The 22142-nt window shown below is 41.9% G+C and overlaps 1 protein-coding gene across 4 annotated transcripts in view; it reads right to left on the bottom strand.

Moving 5' to 3' along the window:
- Nucleotides 1–2387: 2387 nt before the first annotated feature.
- The window catches only part of ATF7IP2 (activating transcription factor 7 interacting protein 2), an 88390-nt gene continuing 68635 nt past the window's right edge, over nucleotides 2388–22142 (bottom strand). For all 4 annotated transcript variants that reach the window (XM_029576452.1, XM_029576455.1, XM_029576453.1 and 1 more), the window contains 3 exons: nucleotides 20785–20863; nucleotides 15312–15442; nucleotides 2388–7489 (listed from right to left, as the gene is read on the bottom strand). In XM_029576452.1, coding sequence (XP_029432312.1) covers nucleotides 7070–7489; nucleotides 15312–15442; nucleotides 20785–20863 — 630 coding nt within the window. In that variant the 3' untranslated portion in view covers nucleotides 2388–7069. The remainder of the gene's footprint in view (nucleotides 7490–15311; nucleotides 15443–20784; nucleotides 20864–22142) is intronic.

Genomic DNA, 22142 nt, shown 5'->3' on the forward strand with positions numbered 1-22142 from the left:
CGGGCAATATGGCGACCTCTTTGGAGGGTCTCCACGTGGGCAGACCCTGGAACAGCCGGGGCCTGGCCCTGCTAGGGCTGATCAACCCGGTGGCACTGGTTCCGATCGACCTGTGCTCCTCCTCGATCTTCGGAGACTGGTTCAAGTAGAAGATGTACGCCTTACCTTGTCTTCGGCGCTTCCCGGTTTTGCCCCAGGCGGTCTCCGGCTGCGGGGGGAGAGGGTAAATACCTTCACCGCCACGCTTGAGGGGGTGCACCTGCTGCCTCTCAGCCGCGCCCGAACTCCTCTCGCTTGGGGGCTAAGTCCTCGCTGCGATTCGGCTACCGGACAGAGGCTGCCTCTATGCCGTGCCCGAACTCCTCTCGCTCGGGGGCTAGGTCCCTGCCGCGATTTGGCCACCGGACCGAGGCTCTCTCCGAGGGACCACGGAAATCACCTCGGGAAACTCAACTGGGGGAGGGACCCGAGGGTATCACTGCAGGAGTGCGGGGCTCGTCTTCAGGTAGGATTCTCTTCCAATTTTGTTATTTAAATTTAGTCTAACGCTCTGAGAGCGTGCAGGTAGCTCCTAACTGTTTTGGAGACAGAAAATACTGAGGATGTGCACTTCCTGCAGGGGTATATGTACTAGGGGCTGACGTCAGATTGAAATCTGATCCGTCTCCAACTGCTAGCACGAGTACACTATACCCATTGGTCCTGAGTCCATCTGCTACACGCTAGGAAAATCAGGATAAGGGAACATTTTTCATGTCTTAAAATGTTTTTTCCAGCAATGTTTTGTCAATTGTTGAAATGTACTTTGATTTCTTTTTTTTGATACACAGACCCAATGAGATTATTAACCAAAAAATACTTTGCCTCTTTTGCAAAAATTGTGATAGCATAAGATCTGTCACATCCTCAATGGCGACTCACCAGGCTCCCAAGAGTCTAAACAGTAACAAGTAAATTTTCGAAGGCCCCATTCACGCAAATACCAGCAGTTACATGCGTGGCCGAGCCCTGCATACACCCACCAATATGTGCACAAGTGCCAGGCCGGGACACACGCGTGTTATAAAATAGCTGCGTCCATGTGCGTATGCCAGGAACCGTACACTCCTTTGAAAATCAATCCCTTAGGCTCATTAACCAGTTCAGATTATACACCCTTATAAGTCACAGATAAATAGCTCCAAGCAGGTCCCTCTTGCTACATTGAAGAGGTTAGGGCTGTTCAGCTTGGAGAAGAGACAGCTGAGGGGGGATATGATAGAGGTCTTTTAAGATCATGAAAGGTCTTGACAGAGTAGATGTGACTCGGTTATTTACACTTTCAAATATTAGAAGGACTAGGGGGCATTCCATGAAGTTAGCAAGTTGCACATTTAAGACTAATCGGAAAAACTTCTTTTTCATTCAACGCACAATAAAGCTCTGGAATTTATTGCCAGAGGATGTGGTTAGTGCAGTTAGTATAGCTGGGTTCAAAAAATGTTTGGATAATTTCTTGGAGGAGAAGTCCATTAATGGCTATTAATCAATTTTACTTAGGGAATAGTCACTGCTATTAATTGCATCAGTAGCATGGGATCTTCTTAGTGTTTGGGAAATTGCCAGGTTCTTGTGGCCTGGTTTGGCCTCTGTTGGAAACAGGATGCTGGGCTTGATGGACCCTTGGTCTGACCCAGCATGGCAATTTCTTATGTACTGAATTAAAGACAAATATGACCATACACAATGGCAGGGGAGGGAGCAATACACTGATATGCACAAAAGCAGAGATTGCCTTCTGGCTGAGCAGTAGCCAGAGCATTACTCACAGAGTGAGAGGGATAATCAGTAGAAAACAAAAAAACAAGCCTCTAAGCTATTAATGAGATCAAAAAGATAGTCACTCAGGGCTGACTCAATTATCCTATCAAACATGTGCAGATTCTACACCAAAAATGCTGAGAGAAGACTTTATACCTAAACATGTATATACAAGAGACATCCAAATAACTCCGAAGGTACTTGAGCAGCAAACATTTTCAATAGAAAAATTCTAGAAAAAAATGATGTGCTAGGCTCAAGACAAAGAGGGCAGACTCTGCAGTAATAGTCAAATATTTCTTCACAGAAAAGATGGTATATGTATGACAGTTTCCTAATTGAGGTGGCAGACACAAAAATTAACAGAATTCAAGAAAGCATGGAGATGAGCACAAAGGATCCCTGGTCTCTAAAAGATAAAGTGAACTTTGGACATCAACCAGGGTCAATGACCTCATAACAGTAAGTAAATGGGCTTTATTATAGGTCATCATACTCTGTTGCTCAAGCATCTTATCTCTCTCCCCAATGGGCATGATAAACAATAATACATTTTCAGTTTCCAACATAAAAAGTCTCTAGATCAATTCTGGTGAAATATTAAATTTAATAACAAAAACATTGACATCATACAAAGAATCCGATAAGCCTCAAAATAAATGAGCTTATCAATATAAACCTTTTTATTACAAGAAATAAAAATGTAGCTTTGAAAGGATTTTAACATGCAGCACTGAAATAAGCAGATTTCAGCACCGAATACAAATTGTTTTGCCCTTTCCTCCCATTCCCCCCCAATTCATGCATCTCTCATTTTGGCAATTTTTAGATGCCACTCAGGTCTTCCATATCAATTATATTCTACATTTTTGTTAGTATCAGGGTTAGCAAGCTCATGCCATCTTGTAATACTAGGCCATTCTACTTCAGAAATAATATTTTGTTGCTCCTGCTCCATTCTGAATTTTGAACTAGAGCGAAAAAATTAGAGCCAATAGTATAAATCAAAAATGCAGGCAGCAAAAAATAAACATTCTACCTATTGCATATTTTGTATTTGAAATTTTTTTCTAGGTTAACATTTTTCAGAGGCTATCGTGTCTGGAACTCATTGTAAACACATTTTTGACAAGATCTAATTTGGAACAAACAGCCTGCTTGTTTCTAGCAAAACAAGTGAGACTATAGTAGCTGATCATCATCTATTGATTGCATTAGCCATCACTGCAATATACCTAACGTTTACAGCTTTGAGGTCGATGTACTAAGATGTGAACAGCTTCCTAAATGATTGTTTGCAAATACAGCAAAAAGCGTACATACAAGTATGCAAACAATCATGTGCTATTTGCTGTTTTTCATGCATAATTATATTTGTGAAGCAGTTTGCAAACATTTTGCTAAGTCAATGAGCTGAAGAATCATACAAAATCAGCTCTAAAAATTGCCATGGCAAAATGACATTTCCCCCTCAAAAAAAAACCCCATGAAGTGGCCATTTTCTGCAAAATCTCAGGGAGTTGTAATTAGATATGTTTTTCTGAAAGTTTGCAATTTAGAATGGAATATATATATTTTTTAAATCCCTGCAAAGCCTTTTGAATAGTATTTTAAAGGAGCCAGTACTGTGAGAAAAAACATGCATGGCATCAGTTCATGACTGCAAACCCATTTGCAAGTTAGTACAGCAGACACCTTAACTGTAGTTTACAGCTAGAGAGGAACACTTTTTTTTTTTTTTTTTTTAACAAAATCCCCAGCCAATGCAATGAGCAGAAGTTGGGTCTGGGCATCAAAATCTGAATGCAGCTTTGCTCCTGATCCTCACAGCGTTGTAGAACTTGATTGCTTCTTGAACTTCTGATTTATGCGACAGCTCCAATTTCTCCTATACCATATTTGCTACATTTTGGATCATAATGGCATGGTGGGATTGGTAATGTAGTGCTAACCCAGGGATGGTGAACTCCAGTCCGGGTGCCACAAACAGGCCAGGTTTTCAGAATATCTACAATGAATGTGCATGAGAGATTTGCACGCACTGTCTCCAATTCGACCTCATGCATATTCATCGTAAATATCCTGAAAACCTGGCCTGTTTGTGGCACTCGGGGACTGACGTTTTCCATCACTGTGCTAACCTGTTTTTTTGTTTTTTTTTGATAACCTTGAAATTGGAAAGGCCATTAAAAAAAATAAATCTCAAATGTAGATACATTTAAAAAAGATTTTTCAAATGGGAAGCCTTAACAAGATTATGTTCCCTCTTTTTTTCTAAGCTTCTTGAAATACTAAAAGTAAAAACCCAGTAAATATTTGACCTGGAGCAAGATTAAAAACTGTTTGCTCTAACAAAACAATCAGCTTTGCTGTGTTCTATATATTTTGCCACACTGTTTCAGGAGACATTTTACTGATAAACCACTTTTACTATACTTAATTTTTAATATGAGTATCTTAACACACTGAAACAGTGTCATTAACACAGATTTTAGAACCGACATTTTAAATTAATTCCGATAGGTCACTTAATATTTTACAAAACACCAATTTACAGATTAGCTGCAAGACCTACATTCCCCTGACAAAAAGCTTTTTTTGTAAACATAGGTATTTGCCATAAGACAAGTTCAACAAGATATGGCTATTACCAATAGATCCCTAGTCCTTTAAAGGGAGAAGTATCATGCAGTTTACTTTCATCACTATATTTTGATTACTTTTCCATATCTGGTATTAAAGTCATATTTAAATTTTACAAATAAATTTACAAGTAAAACTGTTCAAGAAATCCAGCTTTCCCAAAATGGATTAATCCTGCTGTTATTTGTTGAGTTTAAGAAATCCAATGTGGAAAAAAAGAATGTTATCAATAGTTCAAATGGTGGTTTGGCTCCAAAAGAGGAAAAAAAACACAAGTCTCCTAGAGATCACTAACACCCTCACAATCTACAAACAAAAGTTAAAAGGAGATCAACAACTTCAACATTTCCCTCATGATCCAACAAAATGGAATATGAAGTAATGTCAGTAAACTGGCATAACATGATACTTCCGATACTAGAATGAGCAGGAAATTTTAGAAAATTAAAATTTCATTACAAAATTTCAATTTATAAAGGAGAAATCTTCTTGTAGTGAGTTTCTCTAAACTGAGTTGGCACCAGAGTTTCAATGGTTGTCTTTACATAAGATGCAATGCCACAGAGTGTAAGAATATTCTAAATACAGTTTATGGTCGATTCCACAAAAAAAAAAAATATTAGTGTGCACCAGACGCTTAACCTAACTCAGCTAGACTGTTTATTTTAATCACAAACCGCTTTGTTTGGACTCACTGCTTCTACTTCCATGTCTCCAGTACATCAAATCCTCTAATTTCATTGTTTATTAATTTAAAGAAAGGAGGATGATGAAAAATTCAGCATAACCAGGAAATAAACTGCTGCATTAAAGAGACACCAAAGTTGGCAAATGTTTTTAAGCATGGTACTGCAGTAATCATCTGCAAACAGAAGCAAAAGAATAGCCTGTCAAACAAAGCTAGTTTCTGTTGAGCTGGTGCGTCATCTATTACTTGGTCTCTGCTGCCACACCATGGAATCCCACAGCTCTGTCCCAATTATCTTTAAGCAACATTACAACCAGTGAAAGATCGAATGAGAGGGCAGATCATCATTATGCCCACCCAGTCAGCTCAAAATCATTCCTGGTACAATACCATAGACACCCCACCCCCATATTTAACCTGCTCTCTGCAAGGCGTGATCTTCTGTATTATCACAGGCTTTCTTGAATTCAGTTACTGTTTTTGCCTCTTCGCCTCTACTAGCAGCTTATTTCATGAAAAAATATTTTCGAAGTCTACCCTCCCCATTAGGGCTTCACCTCTTGTTTGGAAGTATTCTTTTCTTCTGAAAATGGTTTGCTTTTTTGTGACAGATTCAAATGTAGAGGAAGCAAACCATGCAATAGAACAAGGTGGTCCTGGTATGAGGCTCCAGGGGAAGTAGACTCAGGATAATCAGAAAATATTTCTTCATGGAAAGGTTTCCCGGGGGGGTGTGATTAAAAAAAAAAAAAGTTTCAAGAAAGCCTGGGATAAAGCAGAGGAAGAAGTCAGAGATTGAGGCATTGCACCAGAAATTAAATTGGATACACCAGATGGGTCAAATCCTTTATCTGCTGTTATTTTCTGTTTCACGCCTCCAAAAAGAGCTAAACAACTAAAACAAAGCAAACATTGCTCAGATAAGTACAGTAAAATGAGAATTTGAAACTCAGAGCTCTAGCAGTGTCTTTTTAAAACACAATCAGTGGTTTTCAAACAAGAACAGTCATGTATCCTGTATTTGAAAGCAAACGAGCTGGAGGTGAAAAACATACCAAAACAAAAACACATTTAAGGTACAGAACAAAAAGAAATATACAAACATGCTCCATGTTCCATTTTTCACTTCAGTGCTTGCACCAGAACTGCAATGAAAAAGATGACAAAGCGCTCAATATGAGCAGAAAATATATATCATTTGGAAACCAACTTGGTCACAGGTATCAGAGGTCATGGTGGCTATGACAGTTTATGATTAACAGTAACCACAAGAAAATGGTCATTAAAGCATTTTAACAGGGTATTTTACACCAATTATAAAAACTAGGACCCTATTATACTGAAAAGATACTACAAGCACAGAAAGGAAAAAAAAAATCCTTGAAATCCAGACTCGCTGTAAGGTGACACAATTATGTTTAAAAAGGCTTTATTCATTATAATGCAGTTCCTGCTTTGGGAGGGTCCAATTTATCAACATTGTAAGATGCACTAAATGTGTCATTATACTGTTCCCAAACTGGATGAAAACTAATTTGAGTTGTCTGATAGAAAAAGGTGAATAAAAGGCACTTTTGGTATATGCCTGCTTCATAACTGTTTAATTAAAAAAAAACCAAAAAAGACTTTTCTTAAAGAAGTTAGTGAAGTCACAGGTAAATTTATAATATGACCAACAGGGAATCCAGTTTAAAAGTGACGTGCAATTGACAAAACCATCACTTTTTTGACATTGCTTAATTCTTTCTTTCATACAAGCAGGGAGCCACGAGACTCCCATTACAGGAGATTTAAGAAAAAAGTTCCTTACATCACAATGAAAAGTGTCTGTTGGACTCCAACAAGACCTGTGACCAAACTGCAAATTTTACATGTGGAGCAATGATCTACTACAGAAATGCTCTATAAACAAACTGGTTATATAATTTATATACAAGTTTATGACCTTTCAGGCATATCTGAGAGATGCAATGTGATAGACTGTACATCACAAAATGGTCCAAAACATCCATAGATATCCTTTGCCCTCAAAGTAAAATGATACTTGTTACCATCTGCAAACTGTGTTAAAGTGCATGCCATTGGCAGAGGCAAAGCCTTTATTTCTCCTATCTTTATCCATTTAGGTGCATTGGTTTTGGAAGGTTCTTGACACATGTAGAGGTAATAGCTGTGCACAGCAGCACACTTGGGGTTAATCTCAGCCACATTCCACGAAAGGGCTATGCCTCGCGGATTTAGCACTTGAGTTAGTTGCAGCTCATACTTCTGAGGTGGTAGTGGGTTCATCTCAAGTGGACATTCTGGATCCTGAGATGTCTTCAGTAATGAGAAAGAGTGTATACTCTCTACAGAAGTCTAGAATACAAAATGAATGCCAGATGTTCAATAACTCTTTTCCTTACATCAATTTCTTTTTTTGCAGAGTTGTACTAAAGCAGAGCTGCTTACCTGGAACAGGTATTAGAGGACAGCAGGACGTTAGTCCTCACACATGGATGAAATCATCATCAGATACAGAAAACTTGTGTCAAAGTTTCTAGAATTTTGACTGAGCTTGCCCTATACCATGTGTCCACATGGGGTCTCTCTCCAATCGTGTATCATAGAATTATAATTAAAATAAAAAATAAGAGAAACCCAACTCCATGGGGTAGTGGGTGGGTTTCGTGAGGACTAGCATCCAGCTGTCCTTTGAGAACACCTGGTATAGGTAAGCAACTCTGCTTTCTCAGAGGACAAGCAGGATGGTAGTTCTCACACGTTTGATCCCTAGCTACAGGCTGCTTCCCAACACAAAAGGGGACCAACAGACACCCAACCAGGTACCAATGCGCACACCACCACTGATGCTGCTGGTAACAGAGGGGACAGGCAACCTGAACCCAAACAAACAATGGGCCCCAGGCGGGAGACTTGGGTTCTACACCTCAAACAGGTTCTGAAGGACAGACTGGCCGAACTTACTGTCACGTCTGGTCACCCCTATCCAGACAGTAATGAGATGAATGTGTGGCGAGATCACCATGTTGCAGCCTTGCAGATTTCCTCCACTGGAACTACTCGCAAGTGGGCCACCGACACTGCCATGGCTCTGACGGAATAAGCCTTGACATGACCCCCAAGATGCAGTCCCGCCTTGGCATAACAGAAGGAGATGCTATCTGCTAACTAACTGGATAATGTCTGTTTGGCAATGGCAACATCCACCCTATTCATTAAAAAAAGAAATAAAAAGTTGGGTGGACTGTCTACGGGCTTCTGTCCTCTCATTTCATAAAATATATTGATCACTTTACACTGATGGCTGAAGCAATATACAACTAAACATACATAAAATATAAAATACAGACAAATTGCTAAAATAGAAGGCTCGCTTGCAGTCCAAACTGTGTAGTGCTCGTTCACCGTGGTTATAATAGGACCTGGGAAAGAATATTGGCAGGACGATTGATGGGTTAAGATGGAAGTCTATCACCACCTTAGGTAGGAAATTAGGGTGCATACACAAGACCACCCGGTCAAGATAAAATTTAGTATGAGGTGGATAAGTCACTAAGACCTGGAGCTCGCTGACCCTGTGTGCTGAAGTGACTGACACCAAAAATATGACCTTCCTTGTCAAGTATTTTAGGTCACAGGTGCTCAGTGGCTCAAAAGGAGCTTTCATGAGCTGAGCTAATTCCACGTTGAGGTCCCAAGACACAGCAGAAGGCCTTAGGGGAGGCTTCAATTGAAGCAGGCCCCACATGATATGTATAACTATAGGCTGTACAGAGATGGGCTTACCATCTACACCTTGGTGGTAGGCGCCAATTGCAATAAGATGAACTGATACCCTTGGCGGACGATGGACTGAACTCGCTGGTCGGAGGCTTTACTGGCCACTGGTTCACAAAGAGCTGCAGCCTGCTCCTGACGGGAAGGTCTATCGTCCCGGGTATGGGCAACTGGCCTATGTGCTCTGTGACCCAGAGTTGACTGAGGTGCCGGCTAAGGCTTAGGGGCTCTCTGCTGCCTAAGATAGCCGTGGGAGCCCTGATGGTGTTGATAGGAGTGAGGAGATGGAAGATAGTACTTCCTTAGGTGAAAGAATTTCTTGGACGGGTCCGAAGTACTGGCAGTCAGTTGTTGGAGGGTTTCATGGTGGTCTCAGTTGGGCCACAGTATCCCTCATCCTATCTCCAAAGAGATTCTCTCCCGTATACAGCATGTGAGTCGTTTCTATACCTTAGGACAGAGATCAGAGGCCCGCAGCTATATTATTCTGTGGCCACTGATTCCCACTGTAGAGACTCTTGATGCTATCTCAAAAATGTTGTAGATCACTCAGACTGCACCACCAACATGAGGGTGTCCTGAGGCAGTTGCTCGGCCACCTCCTGCACTCCAGATGTTCCGTGAGTACTGGTTCATGTAGAGCTGATAGGCATCAATGCAGGCAATGAGCATGGCACCTTGAAACACCTTCCTCCCAAGAGCGCCCATTGCTCTATGGTCCTTCCCTGGGGATGTTGAGGAAGGAGCCTGAGAGCACTTGGCCCTCTTGAGGGCGAATTAGACCACCACTGACTGGCAAGGCTGTTGATGCTTATTGAATATAGCAGCCTTCGGGATGAGGTAAACCCACTATCTTATTAATGGAAGGCGCTGTGAGGCGGATGTTCCCATATCCTCAGAAGCAACTCCTTAAAAGATCTCGTGTACCAGGACCACCACGATCTCCTTAGGAGGCTCTATGAACTGGAGGATCTCAAGCATTTTGTGCCTGGCATCCTCCTCTGTCAATAACTGAAAAGAGATGGCTTCCACCATTACCCTCACAAGTCCTGTGAAAATTAAGTCCTCAGGTGGAGTCTTCCTTCACTCCTCTACAGAAGAAGGGTCTGAAGGGAAACTCTTGAAGGATTCCAAAACATCATCCCCCCGAGGGTCATAGGGTTCCTCATCCTCACTGTAAGCGAAAGGGGATGAGTCCCTAGGTGCTCTGCCTTCATCCAGAGGTGTATGCACCGGTAGAACTGGCCAGTGGGAGTGGCGGCAGGCCTCTGCTGGCCTCAGTGAAGCTTCCTCCTTAGAGGAACCGGCAACGAACACTGTATTGGTAGGGGAGGCCTCAGTGCCCCGCTGGACATAGATGCTGTCCCAGGAATTGGCTCCAGCTGGGCCGGTAACACACCAATGAGCATGTTGAGCTTCTCCAGAAGTGGTACAAAGACGAGAGGCACCCTCGAGGTGGATTGGTGACTATCAGGATTGGTGGAGCCAGATGTGGACTGCCGGCACCGATGGAGGATTGGCACTCCTTGCCGTGGGATCGCTTTGGCAGCATTGCAGCAAAAGCTGGTGCATCCCTGTGCCTGGCACCATGCATCAACAGGGACCAGTGCGGAGGCCAATGATGAGGAACCAGACGTCCTTGGCCTGGAGAGTTGGTCGATATCCAGCACCCGTCCGCACTGATGGAACAGACTGTCCCACCGATGTCAATGGCTCGGTGTCCATTAGTGTGACTCCTTGGTCCTTTGATTCCGCTGATAGCTCGAACTTCTTAGACCCAAAGAGTTGCTACACTGGGAAGGTCCACCACTCAAGCCCGCTCCTCTCTTGGGCTGCCGAGGAGGAAAGGACTAGGACCTACCAAAAGGCCAAGTCCGCTGAAAGGTCATTCCTCTGTAGGGTCAAAGATGCCTGGAACCCCGGAAACGACCCCTCATACCAAAGGGGCGCTGTAACTTTCTTATCCTCCAGCAACCGAGGCACCGGAGAACTCGCCCCACTTACTGGCCAGTTTCTCTAACTCACTCCCAAACAAGAGCAAGCCTTTAAGGTAAGATTAGCTTTGGAAGTTGTGTCAGCTGACCAATTTTGCATCTAGAGATGACGCCTGGCCGCTATCACCAAAGCCACTCCTCTGGCTGAGGTCCGGACCAAGTCACAGCCTGCGTCTGCTAAAAAGGCGGCAGCAGGCTCCATAACCGCTCTGGAATTCCCTCCAGACTCAATCTCCTGAGAGAGAAGCAGACAAGATCTCACCACTAAAGGCGCAACAGGAGGCAATTTGTAAATTCATCACCACTGCCTCAAAGACTTGCTTGAGAATAGCCTCAATCCTTCTATCAAGTACATCTCTTTAAGGCCGCTCCTCCCTCTACAGGAATAGTGTTTGATTAGACACGGCTCCTACCAGAGCCATCACTTTGGGAAAACATAAACGCTCTCTCACTTCCAATGTCCAACCCCCCCCCCCCCCCCCCCCCTTTAAAATTTGCCTCTGGGGCATCCCATTCCAGATCAATCAATTCCTGGATGGCATCCATCACTGGGAAAAAACAAGAGGCTTTTACGAAAGGAAACCAAAATGGGATTCTTCCTCGGCTCTGACATAGCATCCAAACCAGGAACACCCAGCTGTTTCAAGGTCTGGGAAATCAGGGCCAACAGTTCATCTCTATGAAAGAACTGCAACACGGTTCCAGCCCTTGAGGAATTTTTCCATCTTCCAGGGAATCAGGATCAACCTCATCATCAGTGCCATCCAGATTGCTGTCAGGAACACCTGCAGGGAGCAGAGGCGAGCCCTGGCGCTTAAGCATAGCACCGGATGAGGAAGGAGGCACCGGCTGAGGTTCCAACTGGACTGAAATGGGGGAAGTGAAGGACTGCGCCTGAAGAAAGGCTTGTAAGCCTTGAAAAAATTACACCAAAGAAAAAGCAGCCGGGTCCAGACCAAGCCCAGAAAGAACTGGAGCTGGTCCCATAGAACTGCCCTTGTCAACAGAAGAGCCAGTCAGGGGAGAACAAAGCTCTAGTGTCCCCCCAGTCAAGGCAGAGACCAACCCAACATCAGAATGGAAAGAGCCAGGCTTAGCAAAATCAGAGGAAGAGAACTCTCCCTAAGCGAGAAGCCCTAATGACAGGCAACACAAATAGGAAGACGCTTAGGCTTCTTGCTTACTGGCACCATTCTTGCAGTAAATCTACATTGGAACAGCTCACCCTCAAAAACGAAATGCGCCCAAAAAAATAAGTGCCTAGAAGAAAGCGCAGCAAGGCGCATGCACAACCTATGTGCCAAGTTAACCACGTAAAAAGCGAGCCCAAAATCCGAGTACACAATGCATGTGCAGAGCAGACACACTGCGCACACCAACACCCTATAGAGAGCAGCAGAACATGCACAAGAGCGAGTGAAGACGGTCACCACAGCCTACCACATGGCATGAAAGAAAAAAAGCCTCAGTGCGGGGCCTAACCCACCGAAGGCCACTGAACCTGCCAGGCTGCCCAGTTCCCCAACCCCAAATGGGAGAGTGAACGAACATTGGCACGGTGTGCTGAGAATGGAGACTGGAGGAAGTCCTGAACCTCCTCTGTCTCTGATTCAGGTAAAACCTTTTTTTTTTACACCTTACTTGAGCTCAGTGCCGAGTACAGAAACTGTCTCCAGCTGAGGGTGGCGAGGGCATCTGCCATCACCGCCGTGTTAGGCCTCCTGCATCTGCTTTCAGCTGAACTAGCAGATAAAGTCCACGCCAGGAAACCTAGCTACTGGACCAAGGTACACCTTTGAGGGAACATAGAAATTGCCTCAGAAATTCTCAACTGGGGGAGAGACCTTTAGGTATCACCGCAGGCGAGTGGGGTTTTCTTTCCCTGAGTTTAGAATTTCATTTTTCTCCTTTCAAAAAGCTCAAAGCAATCCCCATAGGGATATGCACATCCACTATCTGCTGGAGACTGAGAATATAGGCAGGCTGTGGTCACTGCAGGGTTATATATACTGTGACGACAGCTTGCTCTGTCTCCCATTTGCTGGCAGGGAGCATAAACCACTGGCCCTGATCTGTCTACACTCTAGGAAATAAATTTTCACAAGGCCAAAAAAATAAAGTGAGCTCACTTTCACCATGAAGCTTACAGCTCCACAGCAAAAGATTTGAGAGGGATCCCACGTGGATGCATGGTATAGGGCATGCTGGGCATGCTCAGTGTGCCTGGTTAAAGTTCTAGAAACGGACCATTCTCCCACATCAGGGCTCCATCTGATGTCACCTATTTGTGAGGACTACCATCCTGCTTGTCCTCAAGAGTAAGATTTTTATTACACAGTTCTAAGTTTTATCAGAACTAAAAACATGAAAAATGTTATCATAACTAAAACTGGTTTGAGTAACTGTTACAAGTACTGGAAATTACCACTTAACAAAACCAGGTGCACCAGTGATGAAGCAGAAACATTTCTGGTCTTTAGTTCCAGCTAATTTAAATTTAAATATAATTTGCTATGGAAAAAAATGTTCATCTACAAAGAATCAATGTAAATAAAATTTAACAGTAAATTTCATCCCTGCACCCCTTTCACTCCTTCCTCCCATGCACATCTTTCTCCCTTCTCCTCTCTCCATTTCAATTCAACCTTCCCTCCACATTTGGGGTCCTGATCATGATTGAAGATGCCTCCTCCCACTCCTGGGGCTACCGCCTCCAACTCTGCATAGGCCCCTTAAATTTTCCCATTTGGTACAGGAGGTTCTCCCCACTGCCAACCACCTCATGACCTTCCTCCCAACCCCTGAGCACACACCAAAATAATCCCCTCCAGAACCCTCAAAAAAGGGTTCAATGCCAAGCTGGCAGGATTGTTACAGGCCTGGCATCCAGTGCTGATCTGGCACTGCTTCCACCTCTGAATTATATGCACATGAGTCAGAGATTGAGGCACTGGAGGTACCAGATCAGCACTACACCAGTAGGTGTTAAGAAATTGCCTTTTGAGTGGGTCCAGGAGGTAGGGTCCTTTATCTTTGGTGGGAGGGGAAGAAGGCAGAGGATATAGCCTCCCTCCAGTATACCACAGGCTCCTGAGCAGGAGCTAAGATTATACATACTAAAAGAACATGTAAAATTCAGCTCCCTGCTCAGGGAATCCGGATACATAGTATGCTGACAACTAAAAGATCATTTGCATACTACATACCTATTTAATACATGGGCATGTTAAATTTAGAAAACACCACATGCGCTAAACAGCACATTTTCAGGCACATCAGGGCTTATGTACATAGCATGTTTTTAATGCACTTTAGGTACAGGAGCCCTAAAATAAGTTGATTTATTATGAACTGTGTATTTCTATGATAATCCCTTTTGTATCCTCTATCCAAAATTGCCTTAGAACAGTGGCTCTCAACCCGGTCTCCTAGCCAGTCTAGTTTTCAAGCTATGCACAATAAATATGCATGACAGAATGCAAGAGAAGCAGTCTATTTCATGCATATTTATCGTGCATAGCTTGAAAACCAGGCTAGCTATCTTAGTGGTATTTACTCCCAACCGCTGAGGGCAGCCAATAGGTCACATTTTTCAAGATAGTCCTAATGAGTATGCATGAGAGATTTACATTCAATGAATGCCATGTGTAGGCAACTCTCTCTCATGCATATTCATTAGGGATATCCTGGAAACCCAACCTCTTGGCAGTCTTCAAAGGCTGGGAGTCATCACTGGGCTAGGAGGTACTCAAGAGCCAGGTTAATAACCACTGCCCTTGAATGATGTTAGACTGCAATGATATTCTGCTAAATGGAAGTTAGAAAAATTAGGATATTTGTCAACCTTGGTCCAATACTAGAAATTACTACTGTTAGTTTAAACTTACAATTATCCAAGACCAAACTTGTTTGCTATTAAAAAATTGTAATCACCTTTCATTTGACAGATTATAAAAATGTCAAAATCAGATTGTATGAGCAGTACTGCCCTTCTGAATCTCCACTCATTTACTGTCATAAGCTGAACAGTGCTAATGCACGATGTACATCAAGAGTCCATTTTCGGTTGCAGTCTGGATAGTAAAGTTAAATGGATAAACATATCTGGCTTTGCAGATATATCCATCAGTGCAACTGCACTATCGAATACAGCCGGCTAACTTTAGGACAGGTCTTTGGCCCAACCAGACTTAGCTGGCTAAATTCTAGCCGGCTATCTTACTAGCCAGATAAGCTCCCAAATATTCATTTAGCTGGCTAAATGCTTTTGAATAAGGACCTCCAGGAAAATACTTGCTTGGCGGCAGAACAAATCCATTCAACTTGCATAGATCTGTGAGAACTGTATTCCTTAGATTTCCTTTCAGCTTTTGATAGTATATTTTGGCATAGGTTTGTGGCATTACCTCCACTTTCTTCGATGTGGAGCTTGATGGTGTAGGACTGGTATCATTGGAAGCAACAGACTCATGGCCTGTAGCCAGAATGTTCACTGTATTGTTCCTCAAGGCAACTTTTGGAATCTTAGCTGGTATGTCTAAACACAAAAAAATAAAGTACAGTTTTCACATCATCTTCAAACTAAGCACAAAAATACAAGGCACACTGAATTTGCACCCACAATGGATTCTAGTATCAAGTCAAAAAGCACATGAGGGATGATGTCACTTCTCATGAAATGTTCACTTTAAAGTTTATTTGTAATATTTATTAGAGTCTTAGGATTTCATTTCATTAGTTGTTTTAGACTAATGACTATGAATCTTATGCCTTAAAAAACATTTTTTTTTGTCCTATGCAGAGAAGGTTGTTTCCGCATTATTAAAGACAAAAATGGATTTTTCTCAAGTTGGCGGGGGCTGGGAATGAGGTAGAGGCAATGTTCGCAGCCCTTGGGAGGGAGTCAACAGCAACACAGAGTGGTTAGATTCTGGACTGATGGTACATGGCACTCAACCAAGGACGGTTACATCAATGACTGAATTCAAATCAAATGGGATATAAAATATGGGGGGAAGAATCTCTGGATACTTGTGAATGAAGACATCTGCTGGAGGCAAGTTGGACTTGCTGGGAAAGAACGCTTAAAATGGTTGAGACTATTCTAAAGAACAAAATTACTGAACATATAAACAGCCATAGTTTAATGGGTAAAAAGCAACATGGATTTAGCTAAGGGAAATTTTGTCTCATTAATTTGCTATATTTTTTTTGAAGGTGTGAATAAACATGTGGCTAAAGGTGAGCCAGCTGATATAGTATATCTAGATTTTAAGAAAGCGTTTGGCAAAATTCCTCAGCTCTTGAGAAAAGTTAAAAAGTCATAGAATAGGAGGCAATGTTGTATTGTGGACGAAAACTGGTTAAAAGATTGAACACAGAGAGTAGGGCTAAATGGTCAATTTTTTCAATTGAGAAAGGTGAATAGCGAAGTACCCCAGGAATCTGTATGAGGACCACTGCTTTTTAACATTTATAAAAGACCTAGAAATGGGACCTTGTGAGACTGGAAAATTGGGCATCGAAATGGCAGATGAAATTTAATGTGGATAAGTGCAAGGTGATGCATACAGGGAAAAATAACCCATGCTATAGTTACACAATGTTAGGTTCCATATTAGGAGCTACCACCCAAGAAAGATCTAGGGGGTCATAGTGGATAACACATTGAAATAGTCGGTTCAGTGTGCTGCGGCAGTCAAAAAAGCAAAAACAGAATGTTGGGAATTATTAGAAAGGGAATGGTGAATAAAACGGAAAATGTCATAATGCCTCTGTATCGTTCCATGGTGAGACCACACCTTGAATACTGTGTGCAATTCTGGTCGCTGCATCTCAAAAAAGATATAATTGCGATGGAGAAGGTACAGAGAAGGGCGACCAAAATGATAAGGGGAATGGAACAGCTCCCCTATGAGGAAAGACTAAAGAGGTTAGGACTTTTCAGCATGGAGAAGAGACGGCTGAGGGGGGATATGATAGAGGTGTTTAAAATCATGAGAGTCTATCTAGAACGGGTAGCCGTGAATCGGTTATTTACGCTTTCAGATAATAGAAAGACTAGGGGGCACTCCATGAAGTTAGCATGGGGCACATTTAAAACTAATCGGAGAAAGTTCTTTTTCACTCAATGCACAATTAAACTCTGGAATTTGTTGCCAGAGGATGTGGTTAGTGCAGTTAGTATAGCTGTGTTTAAAAAAGGGTTGGATAAGTTCTTGGAGGAGAAGTCCATTACCTGCTATTAAGTTGACTAAGAAAATAGCCACTGCTATTACTAGCAACAGTAACATGGAATAGACTTAGCTTTTGGATACTTGCCAGGTTCTTGTGGCCTGGATTGGCCACTGTTGTAAACAGGATGCTGGGCTTGATGGACCCTTGGTCTGACCCAGTATGGCATGTTCTTATGGGAACGAGTGAGGTGATCAAATTTGCTATTACAAAATTACACAAAGTTGTTAAATCACAAGAGGATTATGAGAAATTGCAAGACGACTTTGCGAGACTGGGCATCCAAATGACAGATGATATTAAATGTGGACAAGTGCAAAGTGATGCATGTAGGGAAGAGCAACCCAAATTATAGCTATAAAATGCAAGGTTCCACATTGGGAGTCACCACCTAGGAAAAAGGTTTAAGTGTCATCACGGATATGTTGAAATCCTTTGCTCAGTGTGCAGTGGCAGCCAAGAAAGCAAATAGAATGCTAGGCATTATTAGGGCAGGAATGGTGAATAAAAGAATATTTTAACGCCCCTGTATTGCTCCATGGTGTGAGTGCGACTGCACTTTGAGGACTGTGTGCAGTTCTGGTCACTGCATCTCAAAGAAGATAGAGGGGAATTAGAAAAGGTACAGAGCCTTTCAGTGCTGGTTACAGCAAGCTGTCACAGCTGTTAGATGTGAAATTGTCTTTTGGTGGCGTAGACCCACGTTTTGTCCTTAAGTGATGTGCAATCTAGATTGGATAGAGTGTATTACTTGGGGAAATTAACTGCTGTGTGTAATGACAGGGTAGTCAACTTCGAGAAAATCTGGCAACCCTACATTCAATGGAAATTTAAACCACACGTATGAATGTTCATTCTGAGTGACATCATCACCTTGGAGTAATTGTTCAGTGATCCAATCCAGGCCTTACTTACTGTTTATGTGCAATTCTACAGTCTCTTCATCAGAATACCTGCTCTATACAATCTTTGCGGTTTGATTGTTTATTTGCATTTGTACTTTCCCATTGCTATTGTCATGAACACACTTCGGTATTGTTTTGGTTAGTATTTTATCTGTATCCTAATTTCCACCAAGTAAGGGAGTAAAAGGGGTGGGGCTTAAAATGAAAGTCAACACCAGCCCTGTTATTGCTGTACTTTCCATAGATTTTGTGTTTTGGTTCTTATCGACCAATAAACATTTAATTATAAAAAAAAGAAAAAAAGGTACAGAGAAGGCAGACTAAAAAGGATTGAAACAATTCCCCAATGAGGAAAGGTTAAAGAGGTTTGGGCTTTTCAGCTTGGAGAAGAGACGGCTGAGGGTAAATACAATAGAAGTCTATAAAATAATGAGTGGACTGGAACAGGTAAATGCGAATCAATTTACTCTCAAAAACTACAAAAACTAGGGGACACTGAATGAAGTTAGTAGGTGGTACACTTAAGATGAATAGGAGAAAACACATTTAAACTCTGGAATTCATTGCTGGAGGATTTGGTGAAGGCTGTTAGTGTAGCTGGGTTTAAAAAAGGTTTGGACAAGTTCCTGGAAGAAAAGTCCATAAACCATTATTAAGATGGACTTGGGGAAATCCACTGCTCTTCCCTGGGATAAATGGCATGGAATCTATCTACCTTTTGGGATCCAAGCTCCCGGAGCACCAACCAAACCGAGAGAGAGCGCACGAGAGCGAGAGAGAGACTAGCCATAATGTCCTCTCCCTGGATAGGTATTTGTATCCCTATGGGAGGCCCACGTAGTAACTCAAGGTGAGGTTTATGTATTAGTGTAGGGGGTTAGGGGCCACTTTGACATTCAACATGAGACGTACGAACAGAACAGTGGTCTCTTGTGAAGATTTGATGACCTACGGAGAGAGGAAACTCACCCAAAGATGAGATTTGTGCAATGTTCTCTCCACCTAGCTTGATGTTACCCAGGTAGAGAGTCCATCAAGCTAGGTTGAGAGAACCTTGCACAAATGTCATCTTGGAGTGAGTTTCCTCACTCCGAAGGTCATCAAATCTTCACAAGAGACCACAATTCTGTTCGTACGTCTCACGTTGAATGTCAAAGTGGTCCCTAACCCCCTACATTAATACCTAAACCTCACCTCCAGTTACTAGGTGGGCCTCCCATAGGGATACAAATATCTATCTAGGGAGAGGACATTATGGCTAGTGTGTCTCTCTCTCTCGTGTCTGAGTTCCCTGGGACCATTAACTATGGTCCCCCAGTGGTTGAATGCAGGAAATACAACAGGTATGGCACTTATCGCAAAGTCTGAAAATGTTATCGCAATTTGCGCTAACTTAGCTCTTCGCATAGGTAATTAGCGCAAATTGCGATAAACTGTATATTAGCATAAATCACGCCCCTTTTGCTATCGCATGTGATACTTATCGCATTTTGATAAATCCAGGCCTAAGTTTGTACCTGAGGCAATGGAGGGTAAAGTGACTTGCCCAAGGTCACAAGGTGCAACAGTGGGACTCGAACCCTGGTCTCCTGGTTTGTAGCCCACTGCTCTAACCACTAGGCTACAAACAAAAAAAACCCCAAAACCCAAAACACAGGATTTTAAAGGGGATGTATCTCCAGCAAACAGCAGCAAAAAAAGTAGCTCTTTAGTTAAATGACAGTTGTACATTTTTAAACCTGTCAAGGGTCAGTTCCCAGCATGCCAAAAGTGCCAACTCATTTTAATGTTCGACCACTCAAGAGAAGAAGTGCTAAACACTACCTGGATACAGCAAAATCCTTCCCTCATTCCTGTTTCTTTGCCCTCTTAGCTAACAGAACTGAGTCTCTATCCAGGACAAATGGGCAGGGAAAGAGGGGGTGGAAGAGAGGTGCACTAGGTACCATGGAAACCAGAAGAATAAGGGAACAGTTCTGGTCTTTGCTCCTCTTCTGACATTTGCTGCTCTAGTGGACCTGGAAGGTTTTTGCTGCAGCCATGGCAGGGGCTAATGGATACAACCAAGCAGCAAAAGCCATGAGCCCTCCAAAACAGGAGTTGTTTCACTAGTGCAGCACAGCGGCTGAAAGACCATAGGGAACAATTGTTCAGGAACAGCAAAAAAATACTGATCTCAAGCCTCAGAAAAGCAAGGATGGAAACAAGTTTGGTGCTGTTCCTCTGTCCGTTCGGCATTCAAACATCAGAATGACATGGTGCCCATGCTAGAATTTGAAACAAAATAGTTTTGGACAAGTTTTTAAAAAGACCAATTTTGTCCTTAAATTTGTAAACAGTGGTCCTATAGTTAGAGATTTTATTGCACCTAGATTCTTAAGGAACAGAGATTTAAAACACAAAATTGACAATATTTGACTTTTAAAAACATCAATGTGTGGCAAAAAAAAAAAAAAAAAAGGCAAGGTTTACCTGTCGTATGTAATAAAGTACAAGCCTCATAATATTGGGAATTTTATAATAGATTAGGAAAGACGTTTCCCTTCTGTCACAAACACCTAATCATTAGGTCCAAAAGTGTTAGATTTATCAACTCAGAAGTTCATGAAGTGACAGTAGACTGTGTATGGAATGGAGGTATTGGTACCTGCAGTTTCTCCAGCCTACTTTACCTATTCATTATAGTTTGGATATATAACATGCATTTACAATTTGGATTTAAACACTGCAGTTATATTACCTTTTTCAGATGCTTGTTGATCTTCATCTTCAGTGAGATCAACCACCAGTTGGGTTTGTTTGATATTTGGTTTTAGCGCCTGTCAAAACAATTGGAAAATATTGCTTCATGTTTTAGGGTCAGATTAGTAAGTCGAAAAGTTTGCTTGCTGGTTTGTATTAAATCAACCTTTTGCTAAATGACTTACATTTCCTTCTAGAAGGCAAATAATTGTACAGGAAAAAAAAAAAAAACCCCACACAAACCCCCCCAAATCTTTTTTGCACTGTGAAACACTTGCCTGCTTCTGAAATGGAGCACTTCTGAATTAAAATGAAAATGTAGTTTTTATAGATGTTTAAGTTTGCACAATTTCTTTGTGGATTTTTTCCTGCTTAATCCAGGATTGTGATCTAGAACATGGTTGCTCAAACCCAAGTAAGTTGGGTTTAAGATATCCCTAATGAATATGCATGAGATGTATTTGCATGCACTACCTCCTGTGTATGCAAATATTTCTCATGCATATTCATTAAGGATATCCTGAAAACCCGACTGGCTGGGTCCCCAGTCCCCCCCAAAGGACCGTTTTGAGCACCCCTGATCTAGAAACCTACTGATTTCAGATTTATTTTATATATTGTTTATGAGTTATCCGAATGACATTTAAAAATGGAGGATCAAAGGATCACATTTTCCTTACATGTATATACCTTTTCCTTTAACGTGCAACAACAGCTAAATCAAAACTATTGGACTTAACAGAGATGAGAAAAAAAAAAAAAAAAAGTTTTGCCCCTCCCCTATCCATCCTCTAAAGCAGCCAAAACTTCATAACATTTGCTTCATGAGCTGACTGTCATATGTTTCTCTAGAACTGCGATACTCCTGCCATCATCCACAATGGATGTATCCAATTTATGATGATTCTTCTTATATTCCAAGTTTACAGTAAAAGATGAAGTGGACTGCTGCCAAAAATCATCAAGTAAGCAGTCAGTATCACTGCAAGCAAGGCCAATTATACATTGTAGGACAGAGGAATTGCACAGGTAGGGCATCGGAAAAAACACAGCAAAAGTAATGTTAAAGTATAACAGTAATAATCACATCAGTGTTATACTTACACTACTGCTGTTATCTTCAGCACTAACAGCTCAGTGATATTTGAACTCAAGGTTTTCCCAAACTGGTCCAAAATAACCAGAAAAGATGGAATAGTTGATGTTGATGCTTTTCTGCAGTTTTGGCTAAAATGCAACAGACTGCAAAAAACTTAATTCAACAAAAAAAAAAATAAAAAATAGAAAGCCCTGTATCTCTCAAAAATAAGTGTAGTGTAGCTAAAACATGTAATGTAGCTTGTCTTGGAATAGTAT

Source organism: Rhinatrema bivittatum, chromosome 14, assembly GCF_901001135.1.
Source record: "Rhinatrema bivittatum chromosome 14, aRhiBiv1.1, whole genome shotgun sequence".
Lineage (NCBI taxonomy): Eukaryota > Metazoa > Chordata > Amphibia > Gymnophiona > Rhinatrematidae > Rhinatrema > Rhinatrema bivittatum.